The 24656-nt window shown below is 41.0% G+C and overlaps 1 protein-coding gene across 1 annotated transcript in view; it reads right to left on the bottom strand.

The window, feature by feature from the left end:
• Positions 1–19358, bottom strand: part of COL6A5 (collagen type VI alpha 5 chain) — an 82659-nt gene extending 63301 nt beyond the window's left edge. The window contains exons 1-7 of the mRNA XM_016224313.2: positions 19291–19358; positions 17329–17928; positions 14090–14722; positions 9197–9757; positions 6813–7367; positions 4430–5005; positions 1043–1618 (exon numbers count right to left, since the gene is read on the bottom strand). Of these exons, the coding sequence (XP_016079799.2) occupies positions 1043–1618; positions 4430–5005; positions 6813–7367; positions 9197–9757; positions 14090–14722; positions 17329–17928; positions 19291–19357 (3568 nt within the window). The 5' untranslated portion in view covers position 19358. The remainder of the gene's footprint in view (positions 1–1042; positions 1619–4429; positions 5006–6812; positions 7368–9196; positions 9758–14089; positions 14723–17328; positions 17929–19290) is intronic.
• Between the last annotated feature and the right edge of the window lie 5298 nt (positions 19359–24656).

Raw genomic sequence — 24656 nt, 5'->3', positions numbered from 1 at the left:
AAAGGAGTGAAGTGGGCAGAGAGTGAAGAAAATGAATGGAGAGCAATGACCCATCTGTTCACTGTTCAGCTCCAACTGAGAGTAGCCAAGTGGGAAAGGAGACTCAGTGTTGTCAGATCATCTGATTTTTTCAAAGGAAAGCCTGAAATCTACGTTTTTAATGTAAAATCTCCAGTTTTTAAAAGCTGTCAACTAATTTAATAAGTTGTCCACACTAGACAAGACAAACACAATTCAGATGCAAGTTGCCATTTGATCACCTCTGACCTTGTCCACTTGCTCATTTTACACATGAGGAGACAGCAATTCATGGAAGTGGCTGCAAGTAGTCAGGGTTAGAACCCTGGCTTTCTGATTCTGGACCCAAGGCTCTCTCCACCACCATAATCTGCCTCTAGTTGAGCATCCAAATGGGATGTAAAAGATATTCATTTCTTCACTCCCTGCCCCCTTGACTCTTTCACATTACCCACCTGGCCTTTGCAGCCATTTGTGCTTGTGATCTCTGGAAATTAAGTAATCTGTAAGGACACTTCAAATCTTTACTATGATAGGATTACATGAGTGCCATCATTAAAAGAAGAGGACACACAAGTACTCATAGAGACACACACACATACATAGAATCCTTTCCAAGATACTTTAACAAAGTTAACATAGTAAAACTTCCCATCAGCAAGTATTTATTCTACTTAGTTCCTACTGGGTGCAAGGCATTGTTCTAGGGCTTCCTGAAGTGGAAAGATAGAAATAGAAGACTGAATCCCAGATGCTAAGAGGGGCATAAATACTGGATTACAGGAAAGGGACAGGGCCGACCAGAGGATACAACCCAGGGCCTCCTCCAGTCTCTGCACCCTTTTCCTTGTCTTTGAGGGAGGCTGACTGATGCCAAATTTCCCGGAAGCAGAGCAGAGGTCTAATCTCACTGCACACTATTCTAAAACTAAGTTCTGCTAGAGCGAGCCCATAGACACCTTGGGAAGTGGAGAACTGGGACGATGCAATTAAACAAAAACAAAGAGCACTTTAAAACACTTACTGGTTTTCCCACAGCTCTGGCAGATTTCCCGGACAATTCTTTTTTTCACCTCCACATTCTTTAATTTATTAAAGTCTTGAAAGCTGAGTATTTTTTCAGAATTGCCTGTTATTGGCAGAAGTTGTGCCTTCTGAACATGTCCTATGCCCAAAACCAGGACACAAACTCCAAGGTCTTTCAGGATTTTTACAGCATTTGCCACATTCTCCTGGGGATCCCCAGATGTGATCACAACCAAAGTTTGGGGTACACCAGCATTTCTTCTCCCACCGACAGATGGCTCAAACATAAAGCGCACTTTGTGAAGGGCAAAGTTGATATGAGGAGGCCCATTGCTCTTGGTGATAGCTTGAATCTTAGTCTTCCACTGGGTTTTATCCAGAGAGTTGTCCAATTGAATAATTTCTTGGTAGTTGCCCCCAAATTGAGCCATCCCAATTTTCATTCTTTGAGACTGAATGTCGAAATTATCAATTAAGTCTGACAAGAAAGTTGTCAGGGTAACAAACTCTGAATCAGATACCATGTCAGAGCCATCACAGAGGAAAATCATATCAGCTTCTGGAATGTTGCAGGCTGCAATTGGAAAAAATAAATCAATTACTTTCCTCGTGAATCCTTCTAAATTTCCCTTTTACTCAAATACTCAAATTGTTTTACTAAATACCCACATTAGTAGCAAATTGAGATAAGTTAACAGAAGAGAGAGCTACCAATTGCTTCTCAAAAGGAAGGGAAAATAAGATGGAGAAGGTAATTGACTTTGTTTCAAATTTTATTTACATGATTCATTTGACAATAAAAGCTACTCAGAGGATGGAAGTTTAAAACGTTTTTGGCATCCAGTAAGAGTTAATATTCATGACCACCTTATGAGTAATTATTCTAATTCTGTAGATACAAAAATGGAATCCAGAGATTAAGTAACTTGCCTAAGTGCACAATTAGTAGGCAGGGAAGCTGGTGCCTGGCCCTCTCGATCCTTTCTATCCTTAAATCCAGCACTTTTTTCTACTGTAAAATTTTAAAAGTAATATCGCCCAAATATTAAAACTTCGTGGAACAAGTGCTAATGGTTAGTAAACAGGGCATGGGGTCATCTTCCTAAAGTCCACTGTGAAATGTCCCATAACCAAGAAATGATCCTCAGTTCTAATCATACGCAATGGCTGGGGTGGAAGCAGCACTAAAGTGATTACTAAAGGTAATTGAGACAATGGAATGCTTACTGACACACAATTCCTTGCAAGGGAAGTATAGCAGACACAGCGATGGGTTGTTCAGATAGACCTTCAAGGAAGGACCTGCTGTCGGACCTGCTGCCCGGCTGTGGGAGTGTTGTCAGCAGACAGCCTCTAGCTGTCAGCTCCTTCAGGGTCAGCCTCATTGCAGAATGATGCCTTGCTGAAGGCCATGCCCTTACCAGGGCATCCCCCGTCTGGGGACTAAGTGAAAAGGTCATAAAAAGACCTAGTTGTTTTAGCCTTATCCAACTCAGATGGGCAATACTGGCTGCAGAACCAGGTTTGAAGCTTTGTCAAGCGTGATCACTGTTGATTTCTGCCCATCCTGCTTTCCCCCTTTCTTTCACAGGTGTGGATCCCTAATAAATTTCTTGCATCCCAAAGTCATCCTCAGCATCTACCTCCAAAAGGCATGGGAAATGAGAATAAAATAGCCCCCATATTGCTAGGATTAGACTATAGTCCTTGCAATGTACTAGATTTAGTGGGGACCCAATGATAAACAAGAGGCCATGCCTGCTCAAGGAGCTCATAGTCTTCTGACAAATACAGATAAGGAAATCATAAACATGTGTTACCTGCTACTATCAGGAGAAATAGAAGGTACAAGAGTTGGGGGGCAAAGTGGGGACACTGTCTGGTGTTGGGTCAGGAAACTAGCAAACAAAGGCTGAAACATACCAGACAAGTAAGATGTAGCCAAAGGAAGTGGTGGGCTGGTAAATCCATGGTGGATAGAATGGTGTATGCAAAGATGTGGAGGAATTTCAAAATGACAGGAGAGATTCTGAAGAGGGGAAGGGCAATAGATGAATTAGAGAGGTGGACAGGTGCCAGATGGAGCTCAAGAGTTTAGAAATTGTCAACTGTAAGCAGAGCAGTGACAATCTAGTGTGTATTAGAAAGATCACTTAATGTTGAGAATGGGCTGGAAGGTGGTGATATGGATGGTAGGTAGGGAGACCAGATTTCAGGGTGTGAGTCCTGGGATAGGCTCGAACAGGCAGAAGAATCAGGATGGTCCTGGTGCCTTGGAAAAGTCATACTTTTTTTCTTAAAGATGATACCATAATTCAGTGTCTGACACCAAGAAGATGAACTTATTGCTTACGTACGTCAGGTAGAGCTATGGTGGTTAGACATAGTTTCATTCTGCACAGCAAATGCCGATCTAACACAGGACTGGGGAGAAGTTTTTGTTTGGGGTTAAACTGCTTACAAGGATGGGAGAGGGGTTAATGTCAGTCTTAGAACGTTATTTGTTTTAGATTCAAAAGTAGATTTTAAACTGGTAAAGAGTAAAGAAGAAAAGAGAAAAGGAAGAAGAGAAGGGAGTAAAGAAGGAAAGGAGGAAGGAAATTAGTTGATTAATTCATTTGCCAGGTTTGAAGGACTGGGCCAATACACAGCCAGGATTCTCACCTTCCAAGGAGGCCTCCCTAGATGACTGATCAATCTCTGCTACTCTGACCTCAAGTGGCAAATCTCACCCTTGCCTCACTCAGCTGTGTTGCCTTCTGTCTATCCCAGCTCAATGGTACTTCGTGGAATCAGCTGAGGCCCCTCCCCTCCTTGTTCCTAGCAGTCAGTCTCCATTATTCCGCACTGAACTCCCATAGTCTTCCTCTGCACTAGTGATACTCATCCAAGCACATTAGACCACTTGCACTTCCTAGGACCCTGTAGAATGCCTACAATCCCATTGAGAGGGCCCTGGATGTTTGAAGACAAAAGTTTATCTGTTTTAAACCATGAAACTCTCCATTTGAGTTTGGCCTGAAACTGATGCCCAGTGAATACCTTGAGAACATTAAGCAAACGGAGAAGCACAAAACTGCCAAGAGATAAGGTGAGGTGAATATTCTCTAAAGGAGAGTTCCCTTCTGCCAAGAAAAAGGCAACAGGGTTGCAAGAGAGCAAGGAATGCTTCTTCTATCATCTCTTCAATGCATACTGTGGTGGGAAGGGACCTTTAGGATCTTGCTCAATTAATACATTTGTTTTAGAGATGAGAAAAATATGTAGCCTAAGCAGAGAAATGTTCACCCCACGATATCCCGGTAACTGGAAGCCAAGACTTAAATTATGTTTTGCTTGCATTTTTACTGTTACCCCCATGGAAAGTTTAAAAGGGACCACTTACGCTCTTGTGCATTGGTACACATGCCGTCTTGCAGAGGCAGGTAAATATCTTTCAGTTTGTCGAAATTGCTTACATGGATAGTGTTGTTTTTAGTCCCTGCCATAGCCTCAAGTTCCTCTTGGTTGGCCTTATCTACACCCACTGCGTAGATGATGATGCCTTTGTCTCTTAATTTCGATGCTGTTTCATTGAGAAGACTTCGGTCATGGGACTCCCCGTCAGTGACCACGATCAGCATCTGCTTCACGTTTTGCTTGATGCGGCTGCCGTGCTCCTCTGTGAACAGGACTTCTGTGCGGTTGAGAGCCTTGGCAGTGTAGGTGCTCCCGTGGGTGTCCCTGCGCCTCCTCAGATTCTCAGTGACTGCTGATCGGGTTGAGTATGTATTGAGGTGGAAAAGAACCTCAGGCTGGTCAGAGTATCTGACAGCTCCAAACTGCACTCGGTCTCTGCCAACATCCGCTTTATTCACCAAGTGGACAGTCAGGTTGATCATGCTTTCTTGCTGTTGTGGAGATATGCTGCCTGAATGGTCCAGCACAAACACAACGTCCAACTGTCGGATACTTTTACAATCTGAAAGGAGAAGGAAGCAGGCATCACAAACTTCCCACAGAATCTATATGACTCCACTAGCGGTGGATCTTAGGCCACACCGCTCTGTTCTGCTATATCTCACTAGCACATGTAAAGCCTTTTGATAAGCAGGCTTTCAACTGGCAGGAAATGCCAGAAGGTAGGTAGTTCAGAGTCAATAGAATGGTGAGGCTTGATCGATGTTTGCCAAACTGGCTTGCTGTTTTAAATGGCTCAGGGACTCATTGTATAATCTGGGATTTTTAACTTACTCCTTCTGGCTCCAGCTACCTCCTCAGCTTCAGATAGGCAAACTTTGCCGTGTGTGCCATGCCTCACCACATTTATTTGTGCTCCTTCCTCTGACTTCCTGAACTATAACTCAGAAAAGAAGTGGCCCCAAGTTGGGGTAGAGCCAAGGCTCCTATCACCTCATCCCTAGCCCCAAGCCCTCCTTCCTGAGCATTAGAATCCAAGTGACCATTCGGGCTGGGTCTCCAAAGTGTAGACTTTCTCTCCTCTCTCTTCCCTCCCTCAGTAATGTAAGCACATGCCTTCCCAGGGCTGGCTTTTTCCACTTTCCACCTGCCTATCATACCTGCAATCTTTATTTTTGGCAATGAGATCTCAGATTTTCAAGTCTAAGACACTAGGAAGAGCTCAACCTATTTATATAGAAACCTGGGGGCAATAACCTAGGTTCAAACAGATATAGAAACTGAATCATAAATATTTATTAAGGTGACTAGACATGGCTTGGTAATATCTTATGAATCCATCTAATGCATGAGTCAGCTGAAATTTCACCTTATGCTATACACAGGGCCTCCACAAACATTATGTTTATCAAAAATGAAGAAATGCCAGGAAGAACCCTGTGGATTTCAAAGGCGGGGCTCACTGACATTTTTAGAAGAAGAAAAAATTCTGATTAAGTTGTTATGAGAGAAATCTTAGAACCATTGCCTAAAATTCAGAGTTTATACTGAGACGTTTTATTTGAAAATTTCACACACATAATTCTGAAGAATGAAGCCCAAAGGAGGTCTCTATGTTGCCGGGGGAACAATATACAGCAAAGTTACTAATGCTTTGGTTTGTTCTCTTGTATCTGGATTTAGATCAAGTTCTCATTCAAGAGTCATTAAAGTTAACGGGCTGAAACTGAAGGTTGCTCAATACAATTTGAAAAGGACTACAGTTTGTAAAATAAAAATGATGACTCACCCAAGCAGTCATTAAAAAAAGTAACAAATTTAAATTTTCTAAAGGGATAGATAGACGAACAGGCAAATATAAAATATCTAGCTGACAAAGGTTAAGAATAATAATATGAAGTAATGAAAATACATACTATATCTTTAAAATACAGAGGGTTACTTGTTTGTTTTTTTGAGAGTGGGGTGCTTAGGGTACTGAATTTAATTTAACTAAGGGGAAAATAAATTTGTATTTCTATTTACTGCTTAACAATGGGTGTAGAAACAATTCTGGAGAATCATATGGTATTAAAAATTGGCTCTCGAAAATCTAGGTATGCAGAAACTGAATTAGAAGTTTAATATAAAATTCTGCAGCCTTCTTGAAATGCACTTGAAGTCACCAAAGCCAGATTATTTTGTTTCCAAAATAGCTGACAAAATTGTTAATCTAGAATATCCTTGAAGGTCATGGGTGTTTCACTCTAACATAGATAAGACCAAAACTTAACACCAAAGTCCTGGTAGAGGCCAAGGCCCAGAGTACAACCCACTATAAAGCCAATAGCTCACATCCTTCAGTCCTGAAGGGTAATGGGGTCACTTACCATGACGAGCACACACATGGAAGATGAGTTTACTTTCCACTTCCTTTAGATGATCGAACTTCTCAACATGGAAGACCAGGCTGCCATCCCCACTGATCTCCTCCAGCTGAGTCCTATTGGCACCGTACACGCCCACAGAGAGGATGATCACACCCCTGTCCCGGAGGGCTCTAGCAGGGTCCCTCACATCATCCTGTGCTTCTCCATCCGTGATAAGGATGAGAAACTTTCTGACTCCAGGACGGGCTCCCTTGGGAAGGGTGAAATACTCATCTACAAAGGTTAGTGCGCCTCCCGTCAAAGTGTTTTGGCCAATGAGAGACATTCCATCTATTGCATCAGAAATTTCTTTTTGTGTAAAGTATTTATTAAGCTGGAACTCTTCCTTAGTATAACCGCTGAACTGAACGACACCAATTTGAGTTTCATTTGGACCAATTTGAATCTTAGCTGTCACATTCTTCATGAAGGTTTTCATTTTCTCAAAATTTCCTTCTCCTATACTGCCAGAACTGTCCACCAGAAACATGATGTCAGCCTTCATCTCTTCACATCCTGCATGTTATCAAGAAGATCAAAAACAAGCCAGGTTGGTAAGGTTTTCAGAATAAGTAGAAACAGTAAAGCAGAAATAAATGCATTAATTAGAAAACATCAAAAATTAACTCAAGCAACTGCTACTGCTTTTGAAAATTTTATTCACTTCTTTAGTAAAAGTCTGTTGAATAGAAATAGAAACAGAAACTACAAGTCAGAAATCCATTGAAGATTATTCAGGAAGTTTTAAAGAAGAAATGTAACTTCCAAAGCGTGTATTCATTTATTCATGCATGCATGCATCATTCGTCAATTATTCATTCATAATTCTTGAAGTATATGAAATGCCAACTATCAAGCTATGTGTTAAGGATGCAACAATGGTCACAAAAAGGAATCAGAGAAAAAGTAACCAATTCCCTGCATTCATAGGACAAATATTCCAATGTTTCATGTAAATTCTTAAAAAAAGTTAAGTAATCTTTACATAGTAAAGGTGTGCTAGGGTTCAGGCACCTAAACTGCAACTACCCGACCTGCAAGAGATGTAGTGCAGCTCCTCAGATTGGTTCAGGACCTTCTCCCGTGAGAAGACCTAAGGTACAACCTACTTTATGTTTCCTGAAACCCTTTACTTCTCTTTACATCAACCCTGCAAAATGTTGGGGACCTTTCACTCTTATGCTCTAAGACTGAACTCTGTCCATCACTACCCATAACAGGGGGAACAATGAACAAAATTGTGATTTGGGATGTTGTCATAAATGCTACTCATTTGATTACTCATTTTGCTTTTGATTTAAGTGACTCAGAGAAAAATCCAACACATTTTTCACTTTTGTAAGTTCAAATAAGTGAGAATTCTATTTCCTTCCTCATCAGTGAACACCTTAACCAACCTCCGCAATGGCTATCTTTTACATAGCGCTTGCTGTGTGCCAGGCACTCCTGTAGGGCTCCATATGCATTATTACCTATAAACTTCACAATAAGGCTACACACAAGGGAGGCAGACATAAGTAACCTATCCCAGGTCTCCAGCTAAGAGATAAAGCTGGGCTTGAATTTTGACTCTTTTGCTCCAGCGCCCCTTCTCCTATGCTTCTCAGTAGACAATATTTTCATGTGCCAATACTGGCAATCAACACATACCATCTTCAGTTAGCAAGTGGCTATTATTAATAAGACAAATAATAGTTAGGTACAGGAATTTGAAAATTTGTTCTTCCTAACTTTTGTTACTTAATTTGCTGAACAAAATGCAAATATGTGTTATAAATAAAAATAAATAATAGTTACATATATAGTAGGATATTCATTCATAATAGAGAAACAATGGCTGGTGTGCATTATGCTAAACCTATAAGAATTCTCTGGTGTAGGTATTATCCTCAGGAGGAAGTGTGAAGCTCAAGTAGAAAAGTGAATGGAACCCTAATCTACCTAAAGCCAGAGCCCATTTTCTTTCCACTCTACTCATCTGCCTCAATGAGTTCACGTGCATGCGCACACATGCACACACACACACACACACACACACACACACACACACACAGAATAGAGTCTCTAACACACCACAACAGTGGGCTTTGTCAAGGCCACAGCATTCTTAGCAACCTTCCTACTTCTGACTTTCAAGATGGCCCCAGGGCAGCTGTGTATTGTAGAGAGATTCCTCAATCTTGGCAATTGGTTTAAAGCAAGGAGCTGAATCCTTCCATGGTGATAAAGGAAGTGAGCAAAATGTTAGCCAGACAACTGGACACATCACCCTGTGTCTCAGCCTATCAGTCTGCCTGAAGCAACTAACAAAGTATGGAAAATAAAGCCTTTTTTGTCTTGCTTACCTTTTTCTCTGCAAATGCTGCGAACAACTTCATTTTTAATGCTTTTTAGAGAATCAAAGTTCTGCCCAAATTTAACCCTTTCTTTTTCCCCAGCAATTTGTAGCAGTTGTGTGTCGCTAACATCCCCAATACCAATGGCATGAATGGTGACTTGTTCAGCTCTTAGTCTCTCAGCAGGTTCCAGGACGTCATCCTCAGACCTACCATCGGTCAGCACAATGAGGTGGCAGGGAGCCTCGCTTAACCTATGCTTCCTTCCCTCCCTTATTATTGGCAGCATGAAATCCAGAGCTGCCCCAGTGGTAGTTCCACCTCCTAGTTGTCTGAGGTTTAAAACAGCCTGTCTTAAGTCCACATCGTTAGTATAAACATGGATATCAAATTCCACTCTCTTCTCACGTGAATACTGCACAGCCCCAATTCGGACTTTGTCTGGGCCAATGCTAAACATGTTGATCACCCCCAACATAAATTCCTTGATTTGCTCAAAGTCTTCTGGGTTGATGCTGCCTGAGCCATCAATGAGGAAATAGAAATCAGCCTCTTTTGTATCCACACAGCCTGCAAAAAGAAAAAAGGAAAATAAAATATGAAAAGCGCATGCTTCATTAGTTATAAAGAAGCTGGAGAGAAATTTGCAAGCAGGTTTGTAGAGGAACATGACACTGTGAAGATTCTAAAGCATGAGGACACTTCAGGGTGGCACAGAGCCTGTACATTTCATAGAGCCCACTCATGCCCATTTTCTCCTCTGAAATTTGAAACAACCTTGTGAGGAAGTTAAAGCAGAGAGAGGCCCAGTGGTTTGTCTAAGGCTAAGGACACACAGCCAGTAAATTAAAGAGTAAGGACCAGATTCCCAAGCCTCCAGGCTGTAAGTCAAATTGTTTTTCTAGTATTGACATCTATCCTTGAGACAGTTAAGTCTTATCATTTCTTGAGAAACAGGGTGGAATAGATGACCTGCTGTTCTTACTTCCTCAATAACCTCCTCTTCCCAGAGCAAGTAGGACAATAGATTTAAAACTAGAACCAGATCATATTATGCTTTTATTTAAATGATTTACCACTGCATTTAGAATTTAAAAATAAAATATTGGCCTGATCATTTCTTTCTGCTTTCCTCTCTGACCTTATTTCCAACAATCCTTCATCTTACTCACTGTGCTCCAACCATACTGGGCTTCTTTCTGTACTTTAAATGTGTCCCAGGGCATTTGCATTTGCCTTCCCCTCTTCCTGGAATATCCCACCTTCCCCCTACCTAAGACTCACATGGCTGGTTTCTTCTCATGTCATCATGGATGTGCCAACTCAAATGTTTTTTCTTCAAAAAGACCTCTTGGCCTTCAGCTAGAGCACATCAATCATTGTCTATCCTATACCCGGTCTATTTTCTTTATGATACCCATTACTTTCTGAAATTTTCTTACTCATTTGTTCATAAGCACAGCCTGTTTCCTGCCATAGAATATCAGCTCCATCAAAGCAGAGACTTTGCCTAGTTCTCTGCTTCTGCCCAGTCAGCCTGGTGCATCACAAGATTTTAACAAAAATTTTTAAATAAAAGAGCTCTCAATGTTCCCTCTTTTGTTCAGCAGATTCTATGAAAAGGTGCTTTAATTTTCCTAATAGTCTGTTTACAACTTTATTTAGTCATTTGTAGCAACTGGGTAGGAGGAAAAGCATACTTCAAAAATTTAGGTTACTTATGCCATTGTCTGGTTGAATATGTGAAAAGATCTTTAAAATACGAGACAATTTAGTCATTTCAGAAATATTTTCTTTCTTGACAGCTTTTTGGAAATTTATAGCTATTGACAGTGCTTCAAGCTATGGGGAGTTGGTCCTTAAGAAATCAGAAATACTGCCCAGCTGGGTGTGGCTCAGAGGTTGAGCATCGACCTGGGATCCAGGCGATCGGGGTTCGATTCCCAGTCAGGGCACATGCCCAGGTTGCGGGCTCGATCAATGAATCTCTTATCATTGATGTTTCTATCTCTCTCTCCCTCTCTTTTCCTCTCTCTGAAATCAATAAAGATATATTAAAAAAAAGAAAAAAAAAGAAATCAGAAATACTGGAGATAAGTTTGACCCTGAGAATTAAGCTATGAAATCAACACATAAAGCATTAGGGCAAAGATAAGCAATTATCTGCAAAAGACAGGCTTGATCCCAGGCCTGCAAAACTTGACAGCAACCAGAATTAATTGATTTATGTATCTAATGAAGTAGAATTAGGTGTTTTTCAGAAAGAAGATAGCAGTTCTCAACAATGAAGGAGAGAGAAATGTGAGTCACAGTGGGTAACCATGGCAATGCCCATCCAACCCTACCTAGAACTGGGCTGATCAATACACTAGCCATTAGTCACATGTTGCTATTAAGATGTAAACTTAAATTTAAACTATTTTTAAATTAAATAAAATTTAAAAATCAGCTCTTCAGTTGCACTAGCCACATTTCAGGTGCTTAGCAACCCCATGTGGTTTGTGGCTATCGTACTGGGCAGTGTAATTATAGAATGTTTTCATTACCACAAAACATTTGATCAGACAGTGTTGAAAAAGAATGTATCTCCTGACCCCAGGACTCACCTATACAGTTGTATAGAGAGAGAGATAGAAATAGAGATCTATATATTTGATTTTAAAATAGAGTCATCCACCCAATTGGATGCCACTAGATATTTCAATGATAAAACGAACTCCCTTGCTGTGATCCTACAGACTCTGACAGCCTTGATTATAATTCAGCTTCTCATTTGGCATCACTGCAGGGAGAGACTGTACTTCTCAGAAGACAAGAATGTCTGGGCCCCTGGGCATGGTAGTTTTTACTGTGGAGATATTTATCATTCTTTTACTATGTATTAGTCTCTTGGTTTTGCTAATGTGAGTCTCCTCTTGATTTAATGAAGTTCTATTTAATAAACTGAATCTTACTATGTGCCAGATGTGATAGATACAACTGTGACTAAGCCAATATAGATTGCTTCTCTGTTTGATCATTCTGAAATGACAAATCTGGCCACAACCCTGTAGTCCACTGCAAATTCACCAAAGGAGTTGTTCTCAAACATTGCTAGCATGAGTTAATTGGAGAGCTTATTAAAATGTATTTCACATAAATTTTTGTCTTCTCAGAAACCCAATCTAAGTCAGGTACTAATATTTGAGAGCCACTGAATTAATAAGAAGTCATCTACTGAGGTTTTGCAAAAGATAGCCAATCCCCTTGGATGGCCCTTGCACTAGGCTTGGTCCTACATCTTCCCATTTCGAAATTCTGTAATGTCACATCATTGCAAACTCCCTGAGACCACATTACACATCCCTCCAATGCCCTAATGGTTGGTACTAGACCAAGGTGGTTGCCACTCTGTATCACTCAGGAGGTAATAGTGGACTTGTTTCTTGATGGCGCCAGAAGAAATCCAGGGCTGGCTAAGGATGCATTCCTTAAACCTTTAATTGACTGGCCTGAGTTTAAAATTAGCCTGTAATATCACTGGAAGATTACAATTCTTTTCTACTTGAGTGCTGCCAAATTCCAGTTCCTGTTGTTTGAAAGCATTTTATCTGCAGAGTAAATGTGTGAAGATGGCAGATATCCCAGAATTAGGTGAACTCAAAGTCACATCAAGTATCTCTTGCCCGTTCCTTTAAAAAGAGCTCAGTGAAACCACAGCAGATGCACAAAGCACCTTAACTAGAATATCCTTTGCTAGAATGATGGAAGAAAAGAAAAAAAAACAAAAACAATAAAAATGATTAAAAAGTGAGAAAATAATCATGGCTGTGCATAAGGATGATGCCAGCAACACTTTTTTATAAGAGCAAAACATTGTCAATGACCTATGTATCCAACAATTTAGGAAATATTAGACAAATTATGTTATGTCCATATGATGGATTATGATTCCCAACTTTAAAGGAATGTGGCAAAGAAATATTTACAGAAAAGAATAAACCTATAGGTTGATAGGAAAGTGCGTAAGGCAGATGATAGTGGTTATCCCCAATATACATTCTCTCCTTCTTCTAAATGAATTGAACCCCCAATTTGCACCTAGGTAAAAATTTTACCTTGGCTGCCCTAAATAAAGACTACATTTTCAGGCTCCTGTTTTTACAGCTGAGTGTGACATTGACTAAGTTCTGGCCACCGGAATGTAAACAGAAATGGTCTATGTGATCTCTGGGAATATTCTTGAAGAAAAGAAGGTGGAAGTCTGCCCTTTCCCTTACCTCTCATTTTTGCTGCTTGCTGGGTGTGGAACAGTTAGCTTGGACTATGATCCTGGGAATAAAGGCCACAAATAGCAAAAAAAAAAAAAAAAGAAGAAGAAGAGAGAAAGAGAGAGAGACAGGGTCCCTGACACTGTGGTCTACCACACCAGCCCAGTCTGCTTCTCTTAGGACTTATTTATGAAACACAAAACTAATTTTACTTTGTTTAAATCATTGTTATCTCTTCTTTGGTTACTTACACCTAAATGTAATTATAACTGACACAACAAGTAAGCTAGAACACAAGAGACATAAATGTTAAGAATGGTTTCATCTGAAAAATTGGATTACAGACAATTTTATTTTCTTCTTTATGTTCATCAATACTATTAAACTATTTTATAATTAATACATTTTAGTTATTTATATTTTATTGTAGTACGATTTATGTACATGCTAAAAAGTTCACCCATTGTAATTATTCACTGATTTTTAGTGAATATATAAAGTTTTGCAGCCAGCACCAAAATCTAGTTTCAGAACATTTCCATAACTCCTAAAGTTCCCTTATCTGACTGCAGTCAGTTCTAGCTCCTGCCCCAGCCCTAAGCAATCACTCATGTTACTTTTATAATAAGAAAAGTATTTTTTTTAAACATACCAGCTTTGTCAGCATCCCTTTGTTCAGCAAGGGTAGAAATTTGGGACCATATGTTATTCTGGACCTTTTTCAGGAAGTTTGTACTATAAGTCTCCAAGTCTGCATAGGACTCAAGCATGGATGTCGTCTCTGTCGGAGGGTAAGAAGCTATTTCTTCTAACTGGGTATTGTTAGCCCCTTGGATGCCCATGGCAAACACAGTCACGTCCTCCCGACGAAGTTTCATTGAGGCGTCCCGCACCTCATCTTCTGAGGCTCTCTGAGTGATCAGGACGGCGAGCTGAGGCACTCCCTGGGCCCTTCTGCTGCCACTTGACTGTAAGAAGCCTTCTTTCCTCATCTTCTCAATGGCAGCCCCGGCATTGGATTTTCCAGCCTTGAGAGAAAGCTTCTGTATTTGCTCCTGAAATGCAGATTGACTTGAGCTTGACTTCAGAAAAGAAATAGTCTCGGCTTCATTGCTGTAACTCATAAGCCCAAGCCGCATGCAGTTATCCCTCACATCCAGGGAGGCGGTGATGTTCTTCAGGAAGTTCTGCAGGTTCCTTAGATTCTGACTGGTTCCAACCGACTCATCCACCAGGAACACGAGGTCAGCCAGGGAATCTTTCTGACAGGCCACAGGGAAGGGAACTATGGAGAGAGAAGTATGAGAATCAGTACAAACCACCAGCTCAGGGTGAGAAAGGCAATTTACAGATTGTCGAAAGGGATTAGTGGAAATTAATGAAAATGACAGATGAAGTTAGCACTGGTTTCTTTTAATAAACAAAGATAAAAGTTCTGAATGAGACTTACAAGGTCATTGACTTCAGAGGCTTTGCAATGCTGTTCCCTCTATCTGAAGGATGCTTCTTACCAATTTTCCTACCACCACCATGATCTTCATCACCACCACCACCACCACCACCTCCACCTCCACCACCAACATCAACAATAACAACCAACCAACCGCCACCACCTCCACCTCCAAAACCATCACCACCGCCTCTACCGTTGCCACCACCCCCTTCTGCACCACCTCCACTGGATCCACCACCACCAATATGATCACCACCACAAAAGCCACCACTATTCTCAAGCGCTGTGCTGCAGAGATGAGTTAGAGATATTTCTGACCTCAGGGAGCTCACATCCTATGGGGAGGACAGATAACTGGATTATATTATTTCAGACAGTAATAAGTGCTAGCAAGGAAATAAAACAGGTGACTCCAGGGAGTTACTATGCTGGGGATGTAGGGCTGGGACTAACTTCTCTGAGACAGAAAGGAGTCATGGAGGCCTCTCTGAGAGGGTCACATTTGGGTGGAGAGATGAATGAAGGGAAGGATTCAGCCACATGTTGTTTTGAGGGAGCAGGAATTCTGGCAAATGAACAGTAGGAGAGGGAAAGGAGCGAGAATTCCAGAGAGTGGGGGGACAATGATGGTCAAGGTCAGGGGGCTGCGGACCAAATCCTAAGGGCATCCATGACCTTATTTAAATATCTTCAATATTATCCCAGTCACTCAGGGCAAATAATGAATTCAGGGATCTCAATTAAGAAATGGCCGCCCTAGTCCAGGAAACAGATAACGGTTCTTAACAGTAGATGAGATGAAACAAAGGTAGTTTTGATACATGAATTAGAGGCAGAACAGAGAGGACTCGGTGATAACTGGAATGCGAGTGTTGAGAGACAAAGAGAAAGCAATGAAAACTCTGAGTTTGTTTGTTTTTTCCCTTAACAGCTGGGTGGATGTTAGTGGTGTTTTTTTCCGAGACAGGGAAGAGAGTGGAAAGAACAAGCTGCAGAACAAGCTGAGAATTCCATTCCAGACATGATAAGTTTGGGATACTGTTGCAGATGCCAGGTAGACAGTTGGTTCTATGAACTTGGAATTGAGGGGAGAGTGCACCACATGCACATAAAACTCTAAGCACAGGTGGAGAAACCACAGCTGAGGAAAGTGTAGCCAAGAGATAAGCTCAATCTTGCCAAGAACTACCCACTAGGATTGTGGGCTCTAGAAGCCAGGTGGCATGCCTTACTTATCTCAGTCCCTACCATACCTGATGCCTGGTGAGGGCCCAGAAATATCTGGAATTAAAAATAATTCTCATAAACCTGCCATTGTACTCTGAACCCCACACAGCTGGCTAAAACAAACCCCCAGCATGACTGCCTGGGTTAGTGTTTATTTGTAAATTATTAATAACAGTAACCTGTGTCCCAAATGCCATACAAGCCAACTCAACCATATCATAAGGTAGCCACTATATTATCCTCACTTTATAGGTAAAGAAACTGAAGCTCAGAAGTTGGGTGACGTACTCAAGGCCCTACTGTACAGCTGAGGGTATCCCCTTCTCTGCCTGGCTTCATTCTAAGGATATTGTTTCCACTTAATGTTAACTTTTTAATTGATGGGCATTTATTGAATATTTACTGTGTGCCTCACACTGTGCCAGGACTGTGAGGGAAAGAGAACAGACAAGGATCTTATTTCCTTACCTGTAAGACTATCATATATTCACTCATTAAGAAACAGAACACCAGCCCTGGCCAGGTGGCTCAGTTGATTGGAACTTCATCCCCTATACCAAAGAGTTGTGGGTTCGATTCCTGATCAGGGCACATACCTAAGTTGCACGTTTGATCCCTTGTTGGGGTGCATATAGGAGGCAATGAATCAATGTTTCTCTCCACATTGATGTTTCTTTCTCTCTCTCTTCTTTACTCTCTAAAAATCAATTTTTAAAAAAAAGAAATAGAGTGCCAGGTCATTGTCAGGCACTGTGTAGGCCCAAAGAACCTAGAGCGAAACAAATACAAGTTGCCAATTCTGCCCTCAAGGTGCTACCAGTCCATTGGTGGAGGACCAATACAGAAACCAATAATTATAGAGCATGGGAAGTGCTGCTTCCCATCCAGTGCGCACAAGGAATGGTGAAACCCACAGAGAAATGTGAAAGGAAAGCCTTCCGACAGCAGATGGCTGTATGGTTGAGATTTAAATGATGGCAGAAGCAATTCAAGCTGTCCGAAAGCTAAGGAGTGCAAGAGGATTCCCACCAGAGGAAATGGCATAAACAAAAGGCAGAGGTGAGAAGAGTAGACTATGATGTATAGAAATCTCCAGTACCTTAGTCTGACTATTTATGACAATCAGAACGGGAGATGGAACAGATGAAGGTGGAGAGACATAGATCTGATCACATGAGGACTGGACATCACTCAGCCAAAGGCTTTCTTACCTTTGATATCAGCGTCAGTGGCTCCTTCCTTGTACCGAGTCGCATCCTTGATGACCTGTGTCATATTCTGGGAAAACGTACCGAGGTCTCTGACAGTCCGAAGGTTGAAATGAAACTGAGCCGTGGCCATGGCCTTCAGGTTCTCCTCCGAAGCTTTCTGCACCCCCACGGAGATGATTCTCACCCCATCTTTCCGCAGAGCCTCGGCAGCCTCTCCCACGTCATCCTCGGACTCAGCCGAAGCCAGGACCACCAGGATCGGGGGAAACAGCTTCTTGTCTCTCCCGTTTGCAGGTCCAGAGAAATAGGTCCTGTGAGCCTCCCGGAGAGCATTTCCAATCTTCAGGGAGCCGCCCATGAACGCGAAGTTCTTCTTGAGGTGGTTCAACATGGGGTTCTTGCCCTTGAAGGTGCTCAGTTGGAATTCACTGTGGAGCCTGTCGCTGTACTGGGCCAGGGCCAGGCGGTATTTTCTGGCCTCTATGGGGAGGCTGTTGATCATTTTGTTGATGAACGTTTTCACAAGAGGGAAGGACTTAATTCCCAGGTGATCAGAGCTGTCCACCAGAAACACGACATCTGCATATTCAGGGCCTGGGCCTATCAAAATAAAATGACAAACCCAAATAAGGTGATTCTTCAGCCTTTAGGTTTCAGACCACAGTCCTCATTTGAGACCGTGTCCTAGTTAACGTCAAGGGTAACTTAGCTCCTGAGGAAAGTGTCTTCTGGATGTCAAATGGAAGCAACTGTATTTGTTTTTGCTAAATGTCAAGCAAAAGGACTTCAGTAAAGTTAATGAATACATTTTTCTTTCTCAACTCTATGCCAGAAGCAATCGACCTTTTTCCCCTCTTTTTGGTTGTCGAACCCCAAACTCTGATATTGCACTAAAGAAGAAACACACCAGAACATCCCTGGCAATTTTTAGAAATAGTATCGAGTAATTAACTATCTTGAGTTGGAAGTTTTGAAGCAGACCTGAGACAGGGATGTGGGAGAGGGCTTGATTGAGGGGAAACAGGGCAAGGGAAGCAGAAGAGGAGCACAGCAGGATGTCTGCCCTGGGCCTGATTGGAGGGGACTCTGGAGTATCAATTATACTTTGAGACCAGAGGGACAGTTTTTTGCATTCTCCTATCAGTCGCATTGGCTGCAGACCATCACCAGGAATTGGAGGGAAGGAGAGGAGGGTTACAGGCATAACCTCCTGAGTAAGGTGTCTCTGGGAAAGCTGAGAGCAATTCTCCTGAGAAAGTGGGGGACATCTGTGAGCTATTACAGGTAATATTCATAGAAGTGGGTGGGATGGGGGAGGGGCTTGTGTACCAGACTGATAGAAAGAGTCTGGGCCAGGGGATGTACCACGAATACCTACTTTAGCAGCCATGGTCAGTCACCTCCACTCTCAAAATTAGTGATGTTCTGGTAAATGTCTAACAACTATCTTTCAAAGTAACTCAGAAATTCATCAGGAAATCCTAGGGTAGCAGGAGAATAGAAAAATCTACCTTTTATATTTTCTCTCTCTCTCCTTCTCTCTCTATGTATATGAAACCCATATCCCTTCCCTATTTTATACTTGTAAAAGAAAAGAAAGACAATAATTTAATAATTTTCTTTAATTTATTAAGTCCAAGATGCAAACTAACCTACAAAACAAATGGGTTGACTCTATTCATAGAGACATGGAACATTGGGACTTAAGCAAATCAATGAATAATTAAAGTTTCTCTAGCCAGGTGTAGCATAATTCATGACTTTTGCCCATGGCTTTCTATCACCTTTGAGAGATTAAGTTAGCTTGATATTGTCTACCTCCAGCTTCAGCTAAGTGCTGCCTACTTTGATTATTTAGTAAATAAATAAGTTCTTTGTTTCTTGCCATTTACTAAAGTAAAGGTTTGTTTAGACATAAAAATGTTTACTTTTCCAAATAATAAGTATAAAATATATGGGTACCTGGGCTCTGATCTGTCAATGTTTCAGTCCAAAGGATTAAGAAAAATATAATTAGCAAGTTCTTCATTTTGTTAGTGAGGGTCTCTTGCTTTTATTCTGTAAAAAAAAATTAAGTTATTCACAATATGAAAAATCTCATTGTAGAACAAGAAGTAACTACTAGGAAAGATGGATTATAGCACAATACACTGTACACAAAACAAGTATTTGTCAAGCGATGCCAAAAAAATATAAAAACTCAGACACAGACAACAGTAAGGTGATTATCAGAGGGAAAGAAGGGTAGGGGAGGTAGAAGAAGGTTTAGAAGGTATAAATGGTGATGGGAGGAGACTCGACTTGGGGTGGTGAGCATGCAATACAATATACAGATGATGTATTATAGAACTGAAACCTATATAATTTTATTAACCAATGTCACTCCAATAAATTCACTTAAAAAAAAGAGAAAAGAAAAACATTCATCAAGCATTTGGAGTATTTGTTGAAAACAGATAATGCTAATGTTTGCTGAGCCCTTACCATGGCTCAGACACTTTTCTCACTGTTTTACAACTATCCTCTCATTTAATCCTCAAAACAGCCTTCCAGGGAGGTGTAATTACTATGGCTCTGTGTCAGATAAGGAAATAGGCGCGTGCAGTAGCCTGGTAAGTGGTGGAGCCAGGATCCGAAGCCTGACAAGGTGTTGGCAGAGCCCAAGCTCTTAACCCCTGCGCAATAAGCCTTATGCAAAATCTGTGTCCTCACAAAATGTACGCACTCACTACTCTTTACCATCTATTTTCATGCCAGCGGTGACTATTGTATATGTTCGTAACTTGGCTCAAAAAAGCCAACAGCTTTCCATGTTTTTCCTTCATTAAACCCTAGTGAAAACTATTCTCTCATTTATGATTATAATCAGTTTTACAAATTACTTTAATTTCAGCATTCTCTCCACACAGCTTACAGATCATCAGAAATCTCCATGGGAAATTACAATCCTTTAGAATTTCCACCAAATCAGAGTTGTTCTTTAAAAAAATGGAAATAGATGAAATGACTCAAAAATATAGCTGCCTTAAGTGAGATGTCAAAGGTATAAGGACTGGTTTTTACTGTGGAGTTAACTTTTCCAGCAGTTCCTTTGAAGTTGCTGATCATCTGGAAAGACTGAGAGAACCATCGGAAGCTAGATTTTGAAGAGATGCTATAGATCGTTTAGACTAAATCCTTAATTTGCTAAGGCGAATCCACTAACTAGGCTCCCCAGGAGTTAGTGCCTGAATCATGTCAACAATGACTTTCAAATCCATACTCATCGTATTCTAATATACCATGTATTTTACTTATTCATTAATTTTATTATTGAGATATAATTCGCATACTGTAAATTTTACCCTTTTAAAGTGTATCCTTCAGTGTGTTTAATTACAGGTTTTGTGTCCATTATCACTAATTCCAGAACATTTTCATGACCCCCAAAGCAAACCTCATACCAATTAGCAGTAACTTATCCTTCCTTTGTCAACCACTGATCTACCTTTTTCTGTATGGGTTTGCCTATCTTAGACATTAATATAAATGAAATCATATACTATGTGGCCTTATGTGTTTGGAATCTTTCATTTCACGTAATGTTTTTTACATTTATCCATGTTGTGATACATATCAGTATTCCAATCCTTTTTATTGCTGAGTAACATCCTATTGTACAATGTTTTAAAAATTCGTCAGTTAATAGAAATTTAGTTTGTATGTTTTGACTATTATGAATAATGTTGCTATGAACATTCATGGACTTGTTTTTTGTTAGTATGTGTTTTCATTTCCCTTGAGTAGATACCTAAGAGTGGAATTTTTGGTCTTATGGTAACTTTATGTTTAAAATTTTGAGAAACTACCAAAGAGGCTGGAACATTTTATATTCCCACCAGCAATGTATAAAGGTTGCAACTTGTCCATATCCTCACCAACACTTGTTACTGTCTTTTTTTATTATAGCCTTTCTAGTGGGTATAAATGGGTATCTTACTGTGGTTTTGATTTGCATTTTCCTAACGATGAATGATGTTGAACATCTTTTCATGTATTTATTGGTCATTTGTATATCTTCTTTGGAGAAATATCTATTCAAACACTTTGCCCATTTTTCACTGGGTTATTTGACTTTTTATTGTTGTGTTGTAAGAGATCTTTATATACTCCAGATTTTGAATGGTTTTGGCATCCATAGAATGTGCTGTTGAATTTGGTTTGCAGTGTTTTGTTTAGAATTTTGCATATATATTCTTCAGACATATTGGCCTGTAGTTTTCTTTTCTTGTAGTGTCCTTATCTGGCTTTGGTATCAGGGTAATGCCAACCTTGTAGATGAGTTTGGAAGTGTTCCCTCGTCTTTAATTTTTTAGAAGAGTTTGAGGATCTGGTGTTAATCGTTCTCTGAATGTTTTGTAGGAGTCACTAGTGAAGACACCTGGTCCTGGGCATTTCTGTTTTTGTTTACTGATTCGATATCCTTCCTCAGTGTTGGTCTGTTCAGGCTTTCTCTTCCTTCCTAATTCATTCTTGGTAGGTTATTTGTTCCTAGGAAATTATGCAAGTTGTTGGCATAATTGTTCACAGTAATCTCATGATTTTTTGTATTTCTGTGGTATTAGTTGTGATGTCTCCTCTTTCATTTATAATTTCATTGATTTGAGTCCCCTGGTTTTCATTATGAGCCTAGCTAATGGTTTGTCAATTTTGCTTATCTTTTCAAAGAACCAATTCTTATTTTTGGTTCTCATTTCTATTGTTTTCCTGTTCTGTTTCATTTGTTTCTGCTCTAGTCTTTATTATTTCTTTCCTGGTAACTTTGGGCTCAGTTTGTTCTTCTTTTTCTAGTTCCTTGACATGTAAAGTTAGGCTGTTAATTTGAGATCTTTTTTCTTAATGTATGCATTTATAACACTAAACTTTCCTCTTAGAACTGTTTATGCTATATCCCAGAAGTTTGGGTATGACATGTTTCCATTTTGCTGGAGCCACTAGCTTGGCTCTGTAATCACCTCTGGTTTGGCTAGGTCACAGGCTGTATTCCCTGGTAAAATAATGCTAATGGTTGGACTCCACAATGGGCAGGACTATGGGCCGGACTCTGCAATCACTCTGGGTCTGGTGGAATCTCAGGCTGTGTTCTCCAAATGAATGGTTCCACTGGCTAGACTCCGTGTTTAGTCATGGCCACAGTCTAGACAGGGCTATGCTTTGCAGTCAGGTAGGACCACAAGCCAGGCCTCAAAGTTGGGTGATGTTGCTGCCCAGGCCCTCTAGTTGGGCAAGACCTTCACGGTATCGTTCAGTTGTGGGGGCGTTGGGATTGGAGATTGTGCTCTGAGGTTGGGCAGGGCCACTGTACAGGCTCCCTGCTGTGTATATGGTCATTGTCCATTCCCTTGGCTGGTAATGTATTCCTGAGGATAGAGTGAAAGCTTGTGTTCCTCCAGATAAGAGGGGGATAAAAGAGGGCAGCCTCCAACAACAGAAGACTTCCAATGCTGCAATCTAGGATCGCCACTCCCAATCCCCCCTCCCAGCCCTAGCTCTTATCCAAGTACTTCCACCCCAGACCCTGTGGTTATTCTTGGGCAGCCACCCTTGATTAATTACCTACAGCTCTTGGTTCTTTGATGGCTCAACTTCCCTATCTCCCCTGTGGCATCTTGAAGTTTGGTACAAGCCAGCAGCCAGTACTAAATTACCAATTTTCCAAAAATAAACAGGGGAAAGTGAAGGAAAGATTGGGGTGTGAAAGTCCCAAGACATCAGAGTGGGGGGCCCAGCCCTTATGAGAGGGTTGAAACACATCTCTAAGGTTCTTCCTAACCCCAAAGTCTCTTATCCCTTGATACTATGATGGAAGGTTCTGAATCAGGGGGTGGCATGAGCAAGTTATATGTTGGGGGAGTTAATTGGCCATTTTAGAGGATATACACCCCAAATCAGACTTAGGGCACAGAAAAACTCCAAGCTCAGGTAGCTGCCAAGTAAACTAACCTGACCATTCTCACATTTTCTAATGCTCAAACTCTGAGGCTGATTGGAATTCTAAGCTAACATCATCTCTGAGGGAAGGGCACCCCAAACCCACTTCAGGGGGAATCAATAGCCAAACTGCATATCTGGAGAGAAGATGCTACATACTGGGCAACAACCAGCTGGACTTGCTGTTTCCTGTGGGAAAGTTCAACACATGCAAGCCGGCCACACAGAGATGGGGCATTAAACTCCACAGCCATTGCCAGGAGACAAAATAAGTGAGCAGTAATGGAATAATGACTAATCACCTCCTTTCTTTTGATTACATTCCTTTGGTCATAAATGTCTGTAAAGACAAATCTCACTCATTCTGAATGATAAACTGTCTTTTCTATGGGGCAGTCTGTTTTATAATATAAGGCATGAGTTCTAAAAGTGACTGAGTGAAGCAGGAAAACAAAAAAGTTTCATTTAGTGGATACAAAGGCACACTACAAAGCTTGCAACCTTCTGACAGGTTCAAACACACAAAGAAAACTGATTATTTAGTGAGTTGTACCAACACACCAAAGGCACTGGTGTAAGTCTTGAGCCCGCTGGATTGGAAACAAGTATGTAAACAGTTTTTTGGAGGTTTACACTGCTAAATCCTAAATCAAACGTGGTACAAATAACACTCTAAACCCATGAAGTTGAATTTCTTTTTTTCTCCCCTTTTGCAGCCAAAGGAACAAGAGGTTCTGAAAGATGGTAAGAACTAAAGGTCAGATCATCTCCCCATGTGTACTCCACAAAAGCCTACAGTTTCTGGAGTCATCTTGCCACTATGAAGGAGAACCCCAAAATCAAGAGACATGTTTGTGACATCAACATCTTGATCAGTCTGACCAATCCCTAGATTTTTTTTAGGTGTCTCAGCCAATAATTCCCACTTGTGCTTGACCTGGTTTGAGAATTCCCATGCAACAGAATCCCTTCCAATATACACTTGGTAACATTTTACAGTGCTTGGATACCAGACCTGCTGGGATATCCAAGATTGGGGCCTCTATGATGGTTCCTTTCTGTTGCAACTTTCCAGAACCAGAATTACTGGAGAGCTTTCAAATTCCCTGTCACTCTGGAGAGGACCCAACACCATGGTATCTACACTGTTTTTTTCCTCTGCCTCAAGCATGAACAGTCTGTCTTACGCACAAATTCAAATCCCTACTACACTTTAAGAATTGCCCAGCCTATTCCCTGGCTCCTGTAGGGGCATCCACCTTCCATATTCCCGTCTGCCCCCAACACAGTCTATATCACTATATATTTTTAAATAGCTGAGGTATAGTCCCGCTGATGTGGCTCAGGTGGTTGAGCTG

The sequence above is a fragment of the Miniopterus natalensis genome, chromosome 15 (genome assembly GCF_054644295.1).
Source record: "Miniopterus natalensis isolate mMinNat1 chromosome 15, mMinNat1.hap1, whole genome shotgun sequence".
Taxonomy (NCBI): Eukaryota; Metazoa; Chordata; class Mammalia; order Chiroptera; family Miniopteridae; genus Miniopterus; species Miniopterus natalensis.
Note: the sequence above shows the minus strand (reverse complement) of the source record. Positions and strands in the feature narration are given on the sequence as shown.